This window comes from Heterocephalus glaber, unplaced genomic scaffold (genome assembly GCF_053883595.1).
Source record: "Heterocephalus glaber isolate CG9 unplaced genomic scaffold, H.glaber_assembly_v1.0 deba00000470, whole genome shotgun sequence".
NCBI lineage: Eukaryota > Metazoa > Chordata > Mammalia > Rodentia > Bathyergidae > Heterocephalus > Heterocephalus glaber.
Window position 1 is genome coordinate 1,171,101 of NW_028258145.1, and position 19,992 is coordinate 1,191,092.

The 19,992-nt window shown below is 47.2% G+C and overlaps 1 protein-coding gene across 21 annotated transcripts in view; it reads right to left on the reverse strand.

Annotated features, from left to right (window-relative positions):
- Bcl2l11 (BCL2 like 11) overlaps positions 1-19,992 on the reverse strand; it is a 190,787-nt gene that overhangs the window by 146,754 nt on the left and 24,041 nt on the right. For 8 of the 21 annotated variants that reach the window (XM_087202645.1, XM_087202668.1, XM_013072106.3 and 5 more), the window contains 2 exons: positions 17,280-17,389; positions 3,659-3,852 (listed from right to left, as the gene is read on the reverse strand). In XM_087202645.1, coding sequence (XP_087058771.1) covers positions 3,659-3,852; positions 17,280-17,389 — 304 coding nt within the window. Of the gene's footprint in view, positions 1-827; positions 5,185-5,264; positions 16,319-17,279; positions 17,390-19,992 lie in introns of those variants that run through there. The other 13 variants (XM_087202708.1, XM_087202666.1, XM_087202691.1 and 10 more) reach the window with 4 other exon arrangements.

Sequence of the window (19,992 nt, forward strand, 5' to 3'; positions counted from 1 at the left end):
CACACACCCCACATACACGCAGCATGGACAAAAAGGGTCTGAGAAAAATGCAAACGTGGTGAGGAGGTAGGTGACTGGGGGTGGCAGTCAGAATAACTTCATTTGAAATAAATACAATTTAAAATATAATTAAATATACAAAACTATACTTATGTATTGCTCACTAAATTAAAATTAAAAGCAGGCAAAAAGAATTAAAATCAGGAAGAAATTCGTAGATTAAAACCAAGCCCAATGCTTTGCCAGTACCTATTCCAAAAAGGCAAATTATGTCCTTACCCACTGGGGCTGGGTGGCTTATGTCCCCACCTCAGGCTTTCATCTTGGTCAGCCCCACTTCAGCTGTCTCCCACACTGCAGGCTTGGGCCTCAGGGCTTCCTTTGTGATAGGCTGTGGTTCATCCCTCTAGGGGCCAAGCACTTGTCAGTGACCCCTTGGTCCCTGAGCTGGGGCTACAGATCAGCCCTCTCTGCTTCATCAGATTTCCTGTTTGGTTTTCTTCCACCTGAGATGAGGGGCCCAGATAGCAGGGCCCACCATCCTCGGGGCTGGCTCCCTACACAGCTCCTCCCAACCTGTACGCAGAGCTGAGTCGGATCTGACTCTGTGGGCAGAGGATTTTGCCATCAGTCCCACCAGCCACTTCAAAAATTCAAAGTGCCGTTTGCTTTTAAGTGTACTACACAGCATGTCTTCAAGCAAGAAGCTCCCCATCTCCAAGCCGTGAATACAATAGGCAGATGTGTGGCTGGCTGCATATATCCATATATATCTTCACTGCTCTTCCACCACTTTGTGGAAACAAACCAAACAGCTCACCAAAAAAACTAGTTGAAAGTTTTATTTATATAAAATTCATTAAGAACATAAAAGATTGAGTTTCTTAAAAAAATCTGCAGTTATTTACAGCAGTATTGCACAAGTAAAGTGGCAATTACCCTGTCAAAATTTGTCAGTGCAAAACACAAGTAAGCCAGGGAAATTGCAATACAAATGCTACATACGCTGGGTCCTAGGAAACGCGTTAGTGATGGATCAGTATACAGACAGATCAGTGCTATTTATAAATGGGTAGGTACCTGATGAGTCCGGATACAGTAACTAGTGGTCACAGAACCTGGACATAAAACCTAACAGCTCCTAAAGCCTAAAATCCCCAAGTAAAAGTAGTCAAGTTACTTAGGTGGGGACTTGAGGATGCCTCCTACATACAAAGCTGCATGGGGCAGACCCTGACTGATTCAGCGTCACGTGTGGTCACATCCCCAGGCACACAGACACACGTGCCGAGTGGACACACACAGGCACCAGGCCAAACCAGCAGAGGTGACAGAAGCATGTCCATGGGCCCCCTAGAAGTCCCCAGGGCTTCCCTGAACTTTCACATCTTGACACCCAGCAGGGGCCCATCCCTCTCTCAAAGGGGACAGACATCGGAAGTGGGCTTGGACCTGAAGCAGCAGCCTGACCAACTGTGGTGACCAAATGCTGGGAGACGATGCATCGCTTGCTTCTGGAGATAAACAATCTGGTCCATCTGTACCTCAAAGCACGGGAGCTACACAGCAGGTGGAAAACTCCATCACTCATCAGTTGGCAAAGAGGGACTCAAGGTGATCCTGAGGCGGCTCTCAAATCAGGAACCACCTGTCCCACCTGTGCCCTGCCCTGGACAACCACCTGGCAGCACCCCGAGGCAGCACATTTTCCTTTCAACACTGAGTTCTCAGGGATCAATTTTCAATGGAAAAAAATCTTTTCCATCTGCTAATACTTTTATTTTTTTTCTTAAAGATATGGCCTGCAATTAGCAAATATGCTTCTATGAGAAGCTAGCTGCTTTGGAACAAACAGAAGGTTGATGGGTATTTCTGGGGGTAAAAAAAAAAAAATTTTTTTTGTTTTTGTTTTGGGGGGAGACAGTCTCTCACTATGTAGTTCAGGCTGGCCTTGAACTCACTATGTAGCCCAGGCTAGCCTCAAACTCGAGGTGATCCTCCTGCCTCAGCCTCCCGAGTGCTGGGATTACAGATGTGCACCACCATACCAGCTCTTGGAAGTAAAATTTTCTAACTTGCCAGATTTTTTTTTTTAGCAAAGCCCAAGAATAAAGCTGGGGGCCACATCGGCGAGGGGATGCAGTCTGCACACAGACCCACCACCTTCCACCTCAGGGGCTGCAGCAACTCTGGGGCAGGGGCAGGGAGGGGTATCAATGTCAATACTTTCAAGAACTTAAGACATTAAATAAGCAGAAAATAAATATACAATATTTCTACAAGTTACAGCATTAAAAACAGTAGGACACATTATACAGAAAAAGAATCTACAGTATTTACAATCCTTGATTCTGAAAAAAGTTTAGAGAAAGTGATTTTTTTTACTCATTTACGCTGTACAAAATTTTACAAGAAAAGTAAAGGAAATACAATTGCACACAAACATTTGGCTCAGTTGATAAGTAAAATATAACCTAATCTAATAAATAGTCAAAAATATGTACAGTATTCAAGGGAAATCGAAGAAAATTGTATTCCACCACATAATTTTTCTTGAAATCAAAAGGAATTTTAAATTGGCTTTTGCAACACCCCCCCCCCCCATTCTTCATTAACTCGTTTCTTGGAAGGAATCTGAAGAATTAGCCAAAAAGCTACCTTGTGTTTATTGCATTTCGGTGTGAAGTCACAGGACACTTTTTACAAACCTCACAAGGAGAGAGGTTATCAAGGCACAAAACCCGCATCACTTTTTTTTTTTTTTTAAAAAAAGGACCTACAAAAAATTTAAAAATAATAATAATAATAATAATAAAAGTAAAAGGTAAACCCCCAGTAAGGAGGCACACTTTCTACAGGGAGGCATTTTGATAAAACAGATACAGTACAGAGACAACCAGTCATCTCTTAAATTCTGGTGCCAGCATCCTCTTCTTTAATACTTCTACAATTCATAGAATCACTTACGTCCTTCAGAGCTGCTTCCTCGGCCTGCCAAGGGCTCTAAAGCCACCAGCAGAGGTAAGCACACTCACGGGCACAAGAGGCAGGAACATCTCCTGCCCAAGGCTGCACCCTGCTCCTGGGCTGCAGGGCTGAAATGTAAAGTGCTCCAGCTGGAGAGACTGGCACCGAGCACAGAGATCTGGGAAGGGGTGGCCCAGAAAATGTCTTTGGTGTGTGTGTGTCTCCAGGGCCGTGACTGCAGCCCCACACCACTGTAAGCTGTGGGCTGTGTGGGACCCTACAGGTGGGCTCAAGACACGCCAAGAAACAAGCTGAGCTCCAACACAGTTTTCAAAATATTTAAAATCCAAAGGAGATTTTAGGGAAAAAAATGTTTAAAAAAGGAAGAATATTTGGAACTAAATCACTCTACCTAAAGGAAAAAAGTGTACAGACAATATATATACACATATATCTATATACACGTATATAAACTTACGAACATACAAATGAATAGATTTTTCCTCTTAATTTAATAATGTGAAAACACTGGTCCCCTGTCATGCAAAAAGCAAACACCATAGCTGCTGGCACTGCTGGCTTACTGGAAAACTCCTATATTCCTCTCAAAAAGATGTTTAATGATTAGTATTCAAAAATCATCAGAGTTACAGAGTTCAGACTCCTCCCCTCCCCTTTCCCACTCCCTCACCTGTGTCTTTCTCGGGTCACTTCAGTGCCTGTCTGATTGTTCTTTTGTTGTGTGTCTGAACCCAGGGCCTTCTGCCCCAGGCCACTCCCTTGCCTGCTGGCTTTTGAAATGACTGACGGATGTGTGGGCTGGCTGTGCCCAATCCTAGGGGAAGGTAGATGGAGGCATGGGTGGCCCGATAAGATCCAACCGTCCTACGAGAATCAGAAAAGCAAAGGCTGAAGGGACATTTCAGACTCTGCCTAGTAGAGTATTCTATGGTACTGGTGAGGGTAGGATTAACTGTCTACTTCAGAGTGAGCTGAGAATAGAGGACCAAGTGCAGGTATTACAGGCCAGGGATGTGGGCTGGACTAAAAGCCAAGGTGCCTGGAAATTGGCCATCGGATGTCCATCCCGTGAGGTGGGCACAGGTGCCATCTGGGACTGGATGCAGGGCGTGACTCGTGACCCAGGCACGCGAGGGGTTCAGGCTCCGTCTCCTGTCATCACTGCTGTCACTACTACCAACATCTAAATGACAAGTGCAGCCCACACAGAACATAACCCCATCAGTCTGCTAGTGACACACAGATGGATGAGCCAGGAAGACACAGGCACCTGCTAAGTCTGGTTCTGACCCAATGACACCTCGTGGAGCTGGTCTGTGCACCAGCATCCAGACAGGCTGTACAGGCATCACGAAAGGGGATCAGGAAAGACTTGAAAAGCCATCTGAAATTTTGCCACCAATAAAACTGAGTGTAAGGAGGTAAATAAATATTTACAAGATGGGAGTGGTATACCCTCTGCCCCTTTAATCAGTTCCATTTTGTAAGAACTCTTTTGGTATTAATAATTACAAAAACGTTCAAAGAGGCAACGGCAAGGAAGGGAGGGCAAAGGATCATACCTCTCTCCCTGTTTAAAAACTCTGTAATCTAAAAATAAACTAAGTCAGCTTTATAAATTAGCTGGCTCAGTTTCCACTGCTAGGATTACACAATCCTCTGAGGTTCTTAAAATTTTAGTACAAAAATCATTCACGAGCTGGTTAAAAAGTTTCCATTTCCTTTCTGAAAAAACCTGTTATTAAAGAAGGTGGAAAAAAACTCACATCCACACACGGCATGTAAACACCATTCTTGAATATAATCCTAATCCAAGGAACCATGATTTGTACATTTAAAAAAGTAAGAAAAATTCTCCCTCATTTACATTCACAACAAACCTCCATTGGAAATTTTGCCGTGTGGCCATGTGGCGATGAACAGAAAGAAAGGTCAAGTTCACGTGTGGCACAGGGTTACCCGCCACCGTCTGCATGCCTCTAGGGAAAGAACCTCAGGCAGCGGCAGCGTAGCAGTGGTGCCAAGAGCCCATAGGCTGGGTCTGTCCACTGGAACAGGGGAAATGTCTGCAGGTATCTTGGCTCCGCGAGGACCCTATCAGTGCATTCTCCACACGAGGCGGACAATGTAGCGTAATAGTCGCAAGATAACCATTTGGGGGTGGTCCTCGGCCGGTTGGTAATTATTCAAAAATACCTGAAACAATAAAAGCAAAGCTTGTTAGTTCTTCCCTAATTTTCTTTGGTGGGGGGAGGTGGGCTCCCATATTGAAGTAAGCAACTATGGCATCTTGATGGCCATGGGAGGCCTTCCTGTGTCCCTGGAGCACCAATTTCTCCCCACGATTGTCCGAGGAACACATTCCGATTTTCCTGCAAAGTGAAGGTGTGAAGGGCAGCCCCAACAAGGGGTTTTCTTCTGTGAACAGGAAAAAAAGCAACCAAAGGAACATTCAAAAAACTCCAGAGGATCCATGGACCTCAATACTCTAGTGTTTATACAGGTGTGGGGCAAAAGGCATTGTCAGTCACAGATCTGGTGTCTCAAGAGAAGAGGCAGGGACACAGGAGAGGAGAGAAAGACTTGGCAGGGGTGAAGGCTCTCACTAGTCACACTCACTGACATTCAAATATGTTTCAGACTCCCTCAAGGGTAAACTTCTGGTAGCTGTAATTTATTTAAGAAACCAGTGATTTGGGGTAATTTGCCCTAAGAAGCTAAGTAAAGTGGTGCTTCGATGTGCTCAGGGCCACTGTGCTGGGTAAATGCTGTGACCCGGCAGGGTGCCCACGGCACAGACACAAGGCTGAGTCACCCCTGCCCACCATGTCTGAGGAGGAAAGAGCAGCTGAGAGCAAGCAGGTGCTTCTTCACTGGCGACCACCTTACATGTGTTACAAGCCAAGAAACTGCTCAGAAGGAAATCACCAGATTATTTGAAGGTTTCAGATCCTCAGGTCTTCCAGAGAGACCACCTCTGGGTTCTAGTCTACTCTGCAGGTTAAGTACAAAGTGTAAATTAAGAGCAGCAAAGAAGGTAACAGAAGACACCTGCTTCGACCCCTCTCCACGCCATGAGCGACAGCTCGGTTCACCTGAACATCTGAATTCAGCCCTGGCCATTTCCCTCGAGACTAAGCTGCACTTGCGAGCAGCTGCGTGACTGCACAGCCCTCCGAAAGCCCCTTTCTGCTCAGGCGGGAAATGCTTCCAAGGTATAGACTTGGGAACCACTGGCCATGAATCAGGCTGGGATGCTGCCATCCCCGATCTGCCCCAAAACATCCCCCCAGACACAACAGCTGTGTAGAGCTCCCCCTCGCCACTGTTTACACAAGCTCTCAAGCAACACGGCGGGACGGTGATAAGGCCAGGGCATTTCCCCTTTTCCTTCCATAACAAGGCGGGAGGAAATCGGCTTTATGTCAGCGATTCCTGTGGAGGCGCTCCGTAACCACAGTCTGCGATTTTTATCAGCTTTACACACAAGATTGCTTTGTTTTGATTTAACTTTCAAAATTACTTTGCTCCTTCTTGTGTGAGAAAAATTGAGGGGAAGGTTAATTTTGGTGTAGACTAATATTAATAGGCTGAAAGAGGCTTATTCAAAATAAACCACAACTTACTAAAATGAAGAAAGTGCATGCTGTGACAGACATCCACGGAGGAAAGTCTCAGGCCAGCCCGGTGTCCTCACTGGCCCCAGTGTCCCCAGAGTGAGGCTGCTGTGTCCATGGTCAGCATAACACATCTAGGGGCCAGGTTGCCTGCGGCAGACCCCAGCTGCTCATATTTGGCAGTGTCCAGGGGAGAAATCTCCCACTGTCTTTGGAGGACACAGGGGTAGGGGACCCAGGAGCTCTCAGCAGAGGAAAAGGCTGGCCCTGAGGAGAGAGGAGACAATGCTGTGTCTCCTCTCAGATAGTGGGTGGGACAACAGGACGAGGTGCGCTCTGTTCAAGTGAACCGCTGCCTTGGACAACATTCAATGGAGGAAGCTGTTAGCAATGACTCCCAAGGGCTGTGCCAGCCCAGAAAGCCCTGACAGCTGGCGCAGAGGCCGAAGCTGCTTTGGCCCAGAGCATGAGGCCCTCACTGTGGAGAATAGCTGGAGGATGGGGGCTCCCGGCCCCAGAGCTGCAGCCAGGTTAGGAAGAGGAACCATGTAGTTCTGCAGGTGGCCAACAGCAGCAGCTGGCTCAGAGCCGCAGCAACTGTGGCTGCACCCGGGTCTTTGGTTTTGGGTGACCCAAAGGGTGAAGGGTGAGCTCAAAGTAGCACAGACCCTGAGGTTCTGGGCAGGACAATACATCCAAGACAGAATGTGGAATCGGGCCTTTGGATGACAATCCGAGTGGTGGGGATCAGGAATGAATGCCAGTGTGTGGGTGAGACCAACCAGACACTGAGCCGGCATGTGGGGGCCCTTCAGGTGCTGTGGCACAAGGACAGGAGAAAGGAATCATGGGGGGGCAGCAGTGCCGGAACCTGGTTTCTGCCCACACTCTCTCACTCAGCTCCAAAGGGCATCTGGGGACCAAGGGCAAATTCACAATCCACCACAACTATGCTGGGCACTACCTTTCCTGATTAACAGTACAGAAAGAACTGTACTGAAAAAAACTAAGAAGTTCCAGCCCCCTCTGGACACTTCTGGTTCCCTCAGTGTGGGCTGAACTGTGTCCCCAAATTCACATGCTGCAGTCCGACCCTAGGACCTAAGAATGTGGCTGGACAGGAGATGGCCTCAGTAATGGGACTAGGATGAGCCCTAGAACAGGTGTCCACACAGGAGGAGCCAGGACAGGGATGACCGAGCCAGGACACAGGGAGAAGGTGGCCATCTAGAGGTCGAGAACTGTGAGGGGCCTCGGGTGCCTGGAACTTTGAGGGGCAGGTTTCTGCTGTGTCAACTACCCCACTCTGGCACTGTGCTACGGCTGCCCTAGCAAACCTGTCATTCTCCATCACCGTTTATGTGAAAATGATATTCTTAGGTCAGACTCAGGAACCTGTTTTAGTCAAAATTGTCCAAAAAATTAAGAGGTCTGTTACAATGATGCATTTGGGTAAAGGGGTTACTTTAAAAAAAAAAACAAATCTGCTACTAAGTATAAACAACTTAAATGCCCATGTACAGCAGCTTCCTCCCTCCCTGCACACACACCACCTAGTCCCAAGTGCCTCAGAGCAGTGCCCCTTCCTGCTGGGAGATTTTGTCTCTGTGTCTAAATTAGGAGCTATACAAGGGACGAGTCATTTGGGGCACCCGACTCTCACAGAGGCGCCCACGGCCACAGCTTTGTGTTTCTCTCCAGGAGTCCTGATGGCCCAGCTCCCCACCAAGTCCCCAAAGGATGCCTGATCATAGCAGGCTGGTTTCACAGCATGCATCTTTGTATCTACCCGGCCTGCCTCGATCCCTGTGTCGCCAGCACAAGATAATAAACTAGATTATATGACAGGGACAATACAGAGGTAAATGAGATGATAGAGAGTGTTTGCCGGGGGAGGTGGTGAAGTGCCAAGTTCTGGCTGACTGCCAATTTTTTGGAAGGTAGAAGTCGGTGGGCTGTGAGGGTAAAGTATCCTAACATGTTTGAGAAATTAGATAGTTTTGTAGAGTATTTGTTTTTAAAGTAATGGCTCATAATGATTAATTCTATTGCTGCTATAAAACCTAAAGCTGGGCAGGAAGGCACCAGAGTTAATCCCTTCCTGGACCCTAAGGGAGAAGCATGGCCAGCTGAGTGCATACAGTAAGTAAGAAAGGATTTGACTTCTCATAATAAACCAGGATGAATGAGGACACTGAGCTGTAGGACTGTCCCCCTCGGATTAGTCCCCCCAGTGGTGCGACATAGGACTTAAGTCTCCAGGTCCCTACGGGGCAGGCCTGGGCACTCTGCTCTTAAGGTGTGAAATGATTCTCAGACAGAACCCTGCAAGACCACATGATGCAGGTGACACAGATCTGGGTGGCCACTGGGACAGGGGATAGGCCAAGGGAATGCCTGAGAGCAGGGTTCAAGCTCACTGCCTGGGGGGGAGCAGTCAGTCCAGTGAGGAACAGCAGCGTGAATGCCCCAGACACGCCATGGGCAGGACGACTGGACACAACCACCAGCCACAACTGCAGCCCACACTCTAGAACCATCTTCAAGTCACACATGGGACAATCAAGTATGACATTTACAGCAAAACAATGCTTTCTTGCTCCATCCAGGGAAGCAGGGTTTGGGAAACAAACAGGAACTTGACTCTAGGTTGCCCAAGGGAGCTGACCAGGTGGACACCAGCCCCCTGCCAGCTACAGCTCCGGGTTTGGCTTCAGCTTCCTTCTCCTACAGAGGGAAATGAGCTTGGCCTCCAGTACACAGACCAGTCCTTCAGATCCTGGGTGACCAACTGTTGGGACGAAGAACCACCCACTGCCACTGCTAAATGAAATGACTTGGCAGATGCTTCTGAGTCTTCCAAACAACCCCATAAGCAAGTGTAGCACTCTCCACTCCGTGACTGGCTGGAGGTGGCAGGGCCAGGACATGTACCCCAAAGTCCACACTCCTCCCTGTCAGGAAGACACCCACCACCAAGACCCACACCCAAACTCCCAGAATAGAAAGATGACATGGGTATCAGCATGTCTGAATAAGAGCTGAGTCCCCCCTGCCCCCAAACCCTGGAGCCCTTTGAGAGGAAGGAAGCCCTGCTTCAGACTGAAAAGAGGTCTCAGGCTTTGTTTGTGAAGGGAGAGGGGGGGATTCAGCAAGTGACTCCAGTAACTCAGCTCAGACTTCAGCCAGTGTAGGTGACAAGCCCACAAATCCGGGCTCCAAGAGCAGGGCCAAAACTCAAGCAACATTTGATATGGGGGGGAGCGTTCAGTGAAAAGATGTGCACAGAATGAAAGAAACAGAGGTTAAGAGAGATCAGAAATCACATCAAGGAGAGACTCATGGTAAGTGCCAAGGGTGAGATTTATAGTAATGGAAATGCAGGGTAGGTATGAGTCTCCTGGCAATCAAAGAGACAAAGGAAACATGACAGGGCCGGGGATTTAGCTCAGTGGCACTGCGCCTGCCTCGTAAGCGCAAGGTCAAGTATCTCCATCATCCTATCAAAGCCAGTTCAAGTCCAAATTCTCAGAAGTAAATAAAAAAGTCTCACGTGGGGATACTTAACACAACTCAGGTGAAGAGAAATATAACTTGTTCCAGAACTTGTTTCTTACCATTTCAACCCGAAATGCCTAAGATGTGCTAGCTTTGTTTCCCTAAGTAGATTTATTAACAAGAAGCAGTAATGATACAGGAAACTGGATTCTAGGCTGTGGAGGACTCTGATGTAGGGAATCTGCTCTAGATCCAGGCGATGAGAAGGCGATGTCTGCCTCTCCAGTGCTCAAGATGAGCATCCAGGGCTGGAGAACCCCAAGGGCCATGCCGGTGCTCCCAGGTCAGAACTGCCCTGCCACTCAGTGGGTGTTCACACCTCACAGGCCAGCAATGTTTATTTACACAGCAGCCAAGTGGGACGAAGGTCAGGTGGAAGGGCCAGCAAGCAGCTAGCACATGGGCCTTCTCTCTGCTGTCACACCAAGAACTGAAGTCCAGGAGCTTGGCTCAAATTGCAGACCTGGTTCAATGCCCACTGCTCTTGTCAGGTTGGACAGACATCACCCAAAGACCAAACTCAATGTCTATTTATCACCATGGCAACAAGGACATTTCATTTACATAGCTTCTGCCTAACACCTTAGATGTCACACAGAAGTGTGTGAGTGTGTGTGTTTGTATGTGTCTGAGGTGGTGCAGACCAAGACTGCAGGTGAACAGAGCTGCAGCCATGCTGGTATGGTGACAACGTGGTTTTCAAAAGTCACACAAAAACTGTATTTCCATGAAGCAAATCTTTATCCTATTTTCAATGCACTATTTCAATGAAACAATATTTCTGTGGCACTAAAAATCACTTCTCAAGTTCACTCCCAGTTGGAGCTGTGTTCACCTGATATTTTTCCCGCAGCCCAACACACACCTCTACTTGGGGGGTCTTTAGTTTCTGGACCCCAGTACCTGGGGCTGGTGCTGGCTGGGGTGGTCAACTCCTGAGCACTGTGTTTGAAGTCTGTGGCTGGCCACTGAAGAGCTAGAGACTGCTCTTCCAGCCCCTGGTTGAAATAGTAGTTGTGGAACAGGAACACTCTGTTCTGAAATGCCCCAGCCTCAGAAAAATGCTAAGTGAGATGTAACGTGCTTTAACCACAACTAAAACCTCTCTGCCCTGGTTCAGCTGGTAGAAGTCTAGCAAAGGGTGATGCAAGAGGCTTATTATTTTTATACGTCTGCAGAAGGGCCAAGCCTTCCTCTGTGCATCTTCATTTCCTCCTCCAGAGATTAAAAAAAAAATCACCCTTTTAGACCTCCCTAAAGTCCCCTCCAGGCACCTGCATCTCCTTCTGGCCATATGTTAATGGCCAAGCAGCCTGCATGTGCAGCACCCGCCAGGTGGATGGGCCTCACACATGGTGGGGACCAACACCAGTGTACCCAACCTGACACCAGCCAGCCACTGAAACACTCCTGATACCCCATCCTCAAGCATTTGTGCACAATCAGACGGACACAGGTGCATAATTCTTGCTTCAAAAGCAGTTCCAAAGCATTTAAAAGACAGACAGGCAAACAGAGTTCCTGGCTTTGCCAGGGTTTAAGGTCTGACCCCAAAGTCCCTGAGCTTCTAGTCCCAGGAGTCCTACTGTCCTGTAAGATCACAATGCGCCCTCAACAAGTCACAGAAAGCCCTGCTGAGACCCTGAACACAATTTCTCCCAAAAGTCTCGGGGGGAAAAAACTGAAGTGCTCACCCCCTCTGTGTCACTGCACTGTGACACTGGTAGATGTGGCCCAAGATAGGTATGCATGGCTCTGAAAACTAGACGCACAAACCGTTTCCTCCAGTCCAAGGAAAACGCTTTCAAAACCTGACAACTGTGCCATGACAAATGGTAGGTGCAGATTTAGCTCCAGCACCCACAACTGCTTTTGCTGTGAAACGTGCCATTCCGTAAACCCCTATGAGTAAAGTCAGGGCCTCTCTTAATTTTGTGAGTTCAATCTAATTTGAATTTCATATCTGATATAGCTTTTTAGTAATTATTTTCCCAGACAGTCACAGTGTGACAGAAGCTTATTTTATGAAATTCCAATATTCACTTAAGGAACAATGGTGAGGACGAATCTCTGGGTCCCTCTGTTTGTGTGGTCACTGGGCAAGTTCCAAGCTGGGCCTCTCCATTGCACAAGACATGAAGGAGGATGACTGTCTCTAAGACCATGGGTCAGGCAGCACAGGGATCCTTCTCAAGAAGGACAGGCACATAAAGATTTCAAGTTGGTCAGAGCACAGCAAAATGTGAATGCATGGACACTATGGATACTTCCGTTAAACTTCTGTTTCATCAAAACTACTCTGCAGGCCACCTCTTCCCTCTACTTTATCTGACTCAGGGCTACACTTTGGTCTGCAGCACTTCAATCAATTCATGTCTGCACATGCCCTGGACACAGAAGGAAGTAGGCAGTATAAACAAAAGACGCAGTGTTTCTTGTGATCAGATAATGAGAGTCTTCATTCACTTCCTGCCCCATCTGCAGAGTCCATCAGAGTGTTGCTCCGAGCTGTCCAAACCATCTACCGCTGGAGTGTCCCAAGGCATTGTGCACCAACAGCAGCCTCTCTAGGCTGGATTCTCTGACAGTGAGGTGCCAGACACAGACCCCTGCAGCAGTGTGGAGGGCGAAGAACAGCTGCAGAAAGATCTAGTGATGCCAAAGACAGAAGTCTTCAAGTTCTGAAGGGCCCAGCACTTCTTCACTGCTCTGTGGCCAAGATGCCCACCAAGTGGATGCCATGCCTTCAAAGCTGGTGTTCACACTGGCACAGGGCCATGACCTACACCCGCTGACGTCACCTGCAGCACAGACCAGCACGTGCCCTCGTGCAGTTTGAGTCTCGGGAGGAGCCAGTGAGGACTCTTCTGAACAGACAAACCTGGCTGTCTGTGTAGACTCCCTGCCCCCAGGATCCTCATCAGGCTTCAAGGCACCAGCTGCCCTGCTGCCACATAGATCACCCCACACCACCCTGCCAAATGCAAGGGGCTCATTCTCCATCAGCTCCAGGGCAGAGAGCTAGTCTTTCCTCTAGGCCCTCTGGCATTCTTGTGTTCCCTGGCCTTTCCATAGCCTCTGCCTACCCTCCACAAGTCTAGTGAATGTGTTCCATCCTGAAGTGTGGAAATGTAAGGAGCCAAGTTGGGCAGCATACCATGTGGGTGTAGTCAATTCACTGACCAGTGCCTCCTGGGGCCCCACCAAATCTGATGCCTGAGCTTTGTCTCACAGCTACTTAAGTTCAGAGGGCCATGCAAGCCTGGTCAGTGAGACACTAAGATGAGAGTAACTAATGCATAATAACCCAGGGAAAAACTGGGACCAGTCAAACCCAACCCAAGAAGGCAAATGAAACAAATTATACAGGAGAGAGGAAGGCACCTCCTTTTAAGCTCTTTGCTGCCAGCCATGAAATGAAAAACTATTAACCCTATGGTGGAAGACACAACTCTTGAACAGCACCAGGAAGGGGACAGAGGGGTACCATGCGCCTTTTGGGCTGAGGCACTGGGGACACATACAGCAGTGCTCTTGCACAAAACCCGCAACACATCATGCAGAAGTATCAGGCAAACCAACTGCTGAGTCTAAAGTTTCCTAGACCCTTTACGCACGGCACCGTCACAAGGGTGAAGGCTGAGAAACAGTTCTAGATTAATCAAACAAGAGACAAGACACCAAAACTCAAGGAATGACCCTAGATTGGATCTTGGACCAGAAAATACCTTTTTAATTTTGTTTTTGGTGGCAGGATACAAAGGACATTTGAGGACAACTGATAGTTTAAGTCTACAGATCAGATGACACTACTGGAACACAATTCACTTCCTGATTTTGACAGTTACACTGTGATTATGTAAGAGAACGCACTTCTTCCTAGGAAATGTACACTCAAGGATTAAGGACCAAGAGTAGGGTACCATGTAGAAACAATACACGTTTGTCAAGAGGGATATCGTTAAACCAAATGTGACAACATCTTCACACGGGGGACTTGAAGGTGGTAGATTAGCAGAGTTCTCTGTACCTTTCTTTCAACACTGATGTAAACCTGAAGTTATTTCAAAATAACAAGTTGGCAAAAATCGACACATGCATCAGCGAAGCTCAGTGGCAGCTCCCTGCAGGCCAGTGGGGAACACCAGGAGCAAAGAGAAAGAGGGGATGGGGGCAGGTGCTCACCTGTGCCCCTCATCTCCTTAAAGGTTTGCCTCACAGCTACACCCCAAAGGCCACCTATCAGCACATGACAACCATGCAATAACATCCTCTATTTCTCTAAGTGGAAAAACAGGAGAACACCCTGTCAGGCTTGCAGCAAGGAAAGACCAATACTTTACAGTAGGCTCTGAATCAGCCAAAACAGACAGAAGGAAACATTTAGAGGCTGAAACCACTGTGGAGGGGCACAGCAGTGCAAGTGCCAGTTCCCCAAGAGGTGCAGGCACTACGCAAAGACGGCAGGCCATCTGAGTTCACGACACTGCAGTCTGCTCCCCACGTCCTCCTCCCCATGTGTGGCAATGGATGTCACTGAGATCACCAATGCTGGGCTGCTCTGACCTAACAACTATCAAGACAGGCACTGCTGGCTTTGAAAGTCACTGTGGGACTGTCCAGAGCTTCAGGGTTCGTACTCTAAATTGGCTATTTATATTCATTCTGGAGAATGTGACTGTCCTCATTTTAGAAAAATTATGTTATAACCAGCATCTATTTCTAGTCCTTTCTGCCAGTATCCCAGCCTGCTACAAAAGCTAAAGTCCTCTCTTAGTGACTGCCTTTTAGCACTGAATTATTTTTAAGATATGCAAAATAAGATGCACAATTACAAAATCTTGCAAAATAGTGCAACAGGCCTAACATAAATTTACTTTAATAAAAGCATGGAAAAAACATCACGGGAAAAAACAGACAGGACTGTCTTATATGCCCAGTAAATAAGACAATGAAACAACACTGGGAGAAGAGGGAAGTCACACACACACACACACACACACACACACACACACACACACACACAGATGCTGCCATCTCAACCTCAATGTCGAGATAAGGTCACGAACTCCCATGTTTCAAACCGTGCACCAGCATGGTCACAGCCTTTGTCAGAGGATGCCCACAGACGGGCTGTGCTCCAAGTGCTGTGCCATCTTCGCCCATGTCTCATCCCTGCCAGGGACCTGCCTCACTGGGCCCATCTGGGCAGGCCTTCAGGAGGCCTTGTAGAGTCGTGAGTTCACACTTTGTGGTTTAGAGAAACTTTTTCAAAACACCCTTAAACACATCCAGTTCTGCGGCCAATGGCTCTGTCCTGGCTGTGAGAAGGGCAGCTATGTAGCATGGCTGTGTGCAGCACTCCCAGCAGCTAGTGGACACTCAGTGCCTGGCCTGGCTCCTCCTGGGCAGCCCCATCCCAGTCAGTTCCAGTCCCAAGGAACCAGCAGAGCCCCTTCGAGACAGCAGGCATCAGTCCCAGCATGACGGGCAGCTGGCTGCCTTGGCTCAGAAATGATCCAACCCATCCTGGGGGATTCCAGACACAGCCCCAGATCCAGGACTCTACTGTCACCACCTGCTTTCCTGAAGGGACCCATGTCCTCCTTGCTTTAGCATGAGGGCCAACCTTCCAGACACCATGGGCCAGTTTCTGATGAGAACCAAGGCTAGTCACACGCAGTGACACCGAAACCCCAAGAACTGCAGAGAACATATGATAACTTTAGTGACGAATTACAACATCAACCAACCTTCAAAAAAAAAAAAATCATCATTTCAGATGTGGGCTGCCAACTACTTATGATCTGTGAGCCCACGTGTGGCGGGAGGATGTCAGGCATGCACCGGCCGCACACAGTATCACAAGAATACCCTCAGCCCATTCATCAATGTGACACTTCCTGTTTGATGACAGAACTGTGACTACAGCACACTTCCCACCACATACAGGGACACACAACCCATGGGAAGACAGGAAAAGGGTCTGACGTGCAGGACCAGAGTCCCTGACACAGCCTCTATTATAGAAGGAATGAGGGACGCTGGCAAGGGGAAGCTTGAACGGGCTCGGCACTGTACACCACCAGAACGACAGGAGTGACTTGGAGCAACTGGCACTGCTTCCCTCTGGAAGGGAAAAGGCATCTTACAACCTGTCACGAGACAGTAATTTTCAGAAAAAAATAAAGCCAGGAGAGAAGTGACAGAATGACAGAATGGTATTAACAACTGTAATGTTTTCTATAAATTGAGACATTGCATCCTTCCTTTCAGATGGGAAATCTTCACAGGAGGTATCTGAAAGAATGTCCTCAAGTCAAAATTACCTCTGATCCCTCAGCTGTTAGTATGGCCCTCAGAGGACAGTCACCTGTGCTTGTAATGGCCCCAGAGTTAAAGCCTGCCACTCAACCCACCCTGATGTGGAAAAGGGATCCGATGGTCATACACTACACTTCACCAGGCAAGAAACAAAAGCAAAAAAAATTTTTTTTTAAATACTCTGCATCTACAGAAGATAGAATTTTCTTGTAAGAATCTAGAATGCATCTCAAAGTTAATGTGGCAGTCAACTATCCTTATTTAAACGTTGTACGCCCCAAAGTACAGGCTGATTAGTGGCGTCCTGAAACTCCCATCCATAGATGAGCAAGGACCACCGCAGGGCTGAGAGGAGGGCAGCAGACAGCTGTACATGGCAAGAGTTTTAGATTAGTGCTAGCACTGCACATTTAAAATTTCTGTAACTCTGACCCAAACTGCCTACAGGGAGTACAGAAGCACTTTATTTGGATTGAGAACTATGGTTGTAGTATTTACATGGGAGTATTTCAAAGTCTATAAATAACCTCTACTTTTAGCACTGATGTTTTACGGTCTCTGCTTGTGATGTACCTTTGCAGCCTCATACTGTATCTTACCTAACAGCCGTCACTTAAATTCAGCCATAAATAAATGGAAAGTAGTAGAGGCAAAACAATGGAAGGTCACATGTAGGCAATGCCTTCAAGTCCACCATCAGTATGTAGCTCTTAACTTTGTTTTTTCTTTCTTTTATAGTATGGAATGGAGTGGGGAGCATGAGGGGAAGAGGGGCAGCAAACATGTCCTTACCCTCCTTGGGTAAGAGGCATTAAATTCATCTCCGATGCGTCGCAACTCCTGCGCAATCCATATCTCTGGGCGCATATCCGGAGGTTCAGCCTGAGACTGCCGCATGGAAGCTGTGTGGAAAGAAACAGAAGAGAAGTCACCCTGCGGTCCACCCAGAACTAAAAGTGTTCCACAGGTATGGGCCTAGATGCTGGCCCAACACCCACAGACGCTCTCATTCTGGAAGCTCCTAGACCTCAACAACTACAATCATGCATTAAAGATGACAGTGGCAGAGTATACTTCTGGCCAAAGAATAGGGATATAGATTAATTTCCTTTTACAGAACTGGAAGTTCAGAACTGCAAGAATTAAAAACATCCTGTCCCATTTATACACACTTGCATTTCAAGTGGACTCCAAGAAAAATGGTACAATGAACATCACCCAAGAAATGCACTCAAGGGCTGGGGAGTAGCTCAGGGGCAGCACGCTTGCCTAGGCTAGCATGCACAAGGCCCTGGGCCCCATCCCTGGCACAGAAGAGAGGGAGTGAGGGAGATAGAGACTTGAATCATATGAGAAATTAAAAATTTAGTTTGTCAGTAAAATAACCATTTTAATCTTTTGACAAGTAAAAGTCCCTAGGAAAATGCCCTTCACTACCTAGGAGTATGATATAAAATAGTTGTCCCTTCCAAAATAAGAAAGCTGAGAAATCTGACGAGTTTGAGTTGGCTTCTATGGAAGTAGGTTTGGTGATACAAACAGCCAATCTTCCTGCTACCCAGGGCCACATGAAAGCATAATTGCATGTTTTGTTTCAATATTAATGCAGCCAGTAAAGATGGGTTTAAGTCTGCAAACACCACACGGGGAGAGGAAATGTTCTGGGCCTAAGAGCAAAGGCTTTTTGGAAAGGAGAGAAAAGAGGGCGGTTGGCCCTTTCATTAAGTTGCCGCTAACATTCACATCCATTACATTCATCCACTGGCTAATGAACTATTAAAAGACACATGACAACCAAACATGAAAAACAAAACCATGAGTCTTCAAAGGTCCCATCCTACAGTAGGAAAACAATATTCACCTACAAGGAAAAGCATCGCACTCAGAGGAGAACGGGACCAGTGTGGTAATGTGTGCAGGAAGAGATAAGACTCTGGGATTCCAACAGCTACTCATGTTCCACTTCTGTTCTCTCACTGGGAAAGCACGTACAAGGCACTGGCAACTAAACACACGAGCTGCGCTTTAACTACCAAAAAGTATGTGAACACCTATGCTGCCCAGATTTCACAAGAACACGGAATACAGCTTCCTGTTTTACATTTCTGTAAAAGGTCCACAGAGCTGTTACCAAATAACAGCTCTCTAAAAGCATGCTAAAGTGAACACATCAAAGTTCTGGCCAATTTTTCTCAAAACCCTAGTCCCATTTTCTCGGCCTCTCAGCCCCAACTCAAATACATTTAGGAATGATCCCATGAAGCCTTAGGGCTTTAGTGAGGCAGGTACCCCAGAGCCCTGAGAGTGGAGGGTGGGGACACAAAGACCTCCCCGAGTCCCCTGCACTCTGAATAACCCGGAGGGCAGCTGCTAAAGGCATCCTGGGTAAAGAAGAGGGAGGCTGGTTTGGGGAGCCTTTAGGGCAAGTCAGGCATGGCTTTTCAATCTACTTGCAATGATAAAAAATTGCTTTGGTCATATCCTTGTCACACAAATATTTCTAATGTTAACCTGTAAAGTCTATTAAAATTGCATTTTAAACCACTGGCAGAAAACAAGATTTCAGGGTAGATACAATGCCAGGTGATAATGATGTCACAGTTCTCTAATTTTTCCTAGGTTTTCAGTCCTTCAAGAATTAACTATCACAGGTACACAATCATTCATCTTTTATTAGTAACCAGGCACTCTTCCCCCCAACTTAGATGCTTTTCACAAAGTTAAAGGCAAAGATGGCATCTTCAGTTGGTGCCCACTACACTGGGATCCCATGCAATTCTCCCCAGGCCACTGCTGAGAGAGAAATCTGCCTTCAACCCTGGAGTAAGAAGCGAAGAAATCATTGATTACCAAAAGAAAGTCACTGAAATATAGATTGCCTTTGTTTCAAGCTGGTGGAGTGGCAAAAATTGTCAGCGAAGTTACCCAATGTAAATAAATGGAGAAATTTGCTGATTTTCTCAATACAAATACCTGTGGGACTCTAGGAGGTGTTTTGGGTCTGAGGTCTGCTCCCACAGAGTGCACAATCTTGTGAATGAAAAGCTGAATTTTAATCAACTGCCAGGTTTCTTCCGGACAGGAGTACTTGGAAGTACACTTCATACTTCTCACAGTGCCAAACAAAAACAACTCCCTGGGTTAATTCCCCGAGGCCTGCTGAATTCGACCTAACACCCTCACTTAGAAGATTCTGTCTGGTTCACACTTGGACTGACAACTCAAAGCACCATTATTAAAGGAGCCAGTCCCTGTCAGAAGTTGGCTTATCAGAACTCATACCTAGGGAACACAGCAACCCAGCCAGCAGCTTGGAGCATACTACAGGTCCCTGGTAGTCAAACTTAACTTGTTCATCTTAGAGATAAATGCCCTGCTGGTTTTTGGGGAAGGAGGTAAGCAGATGGGCTCTTTCTTCTATGGGAAGAGAAGCCGAGTAGCTAACTGCTAGTTAACTCAAATAAATACACAGATGTAAACAGATCCACTAGGAGGTCTGGAGCTG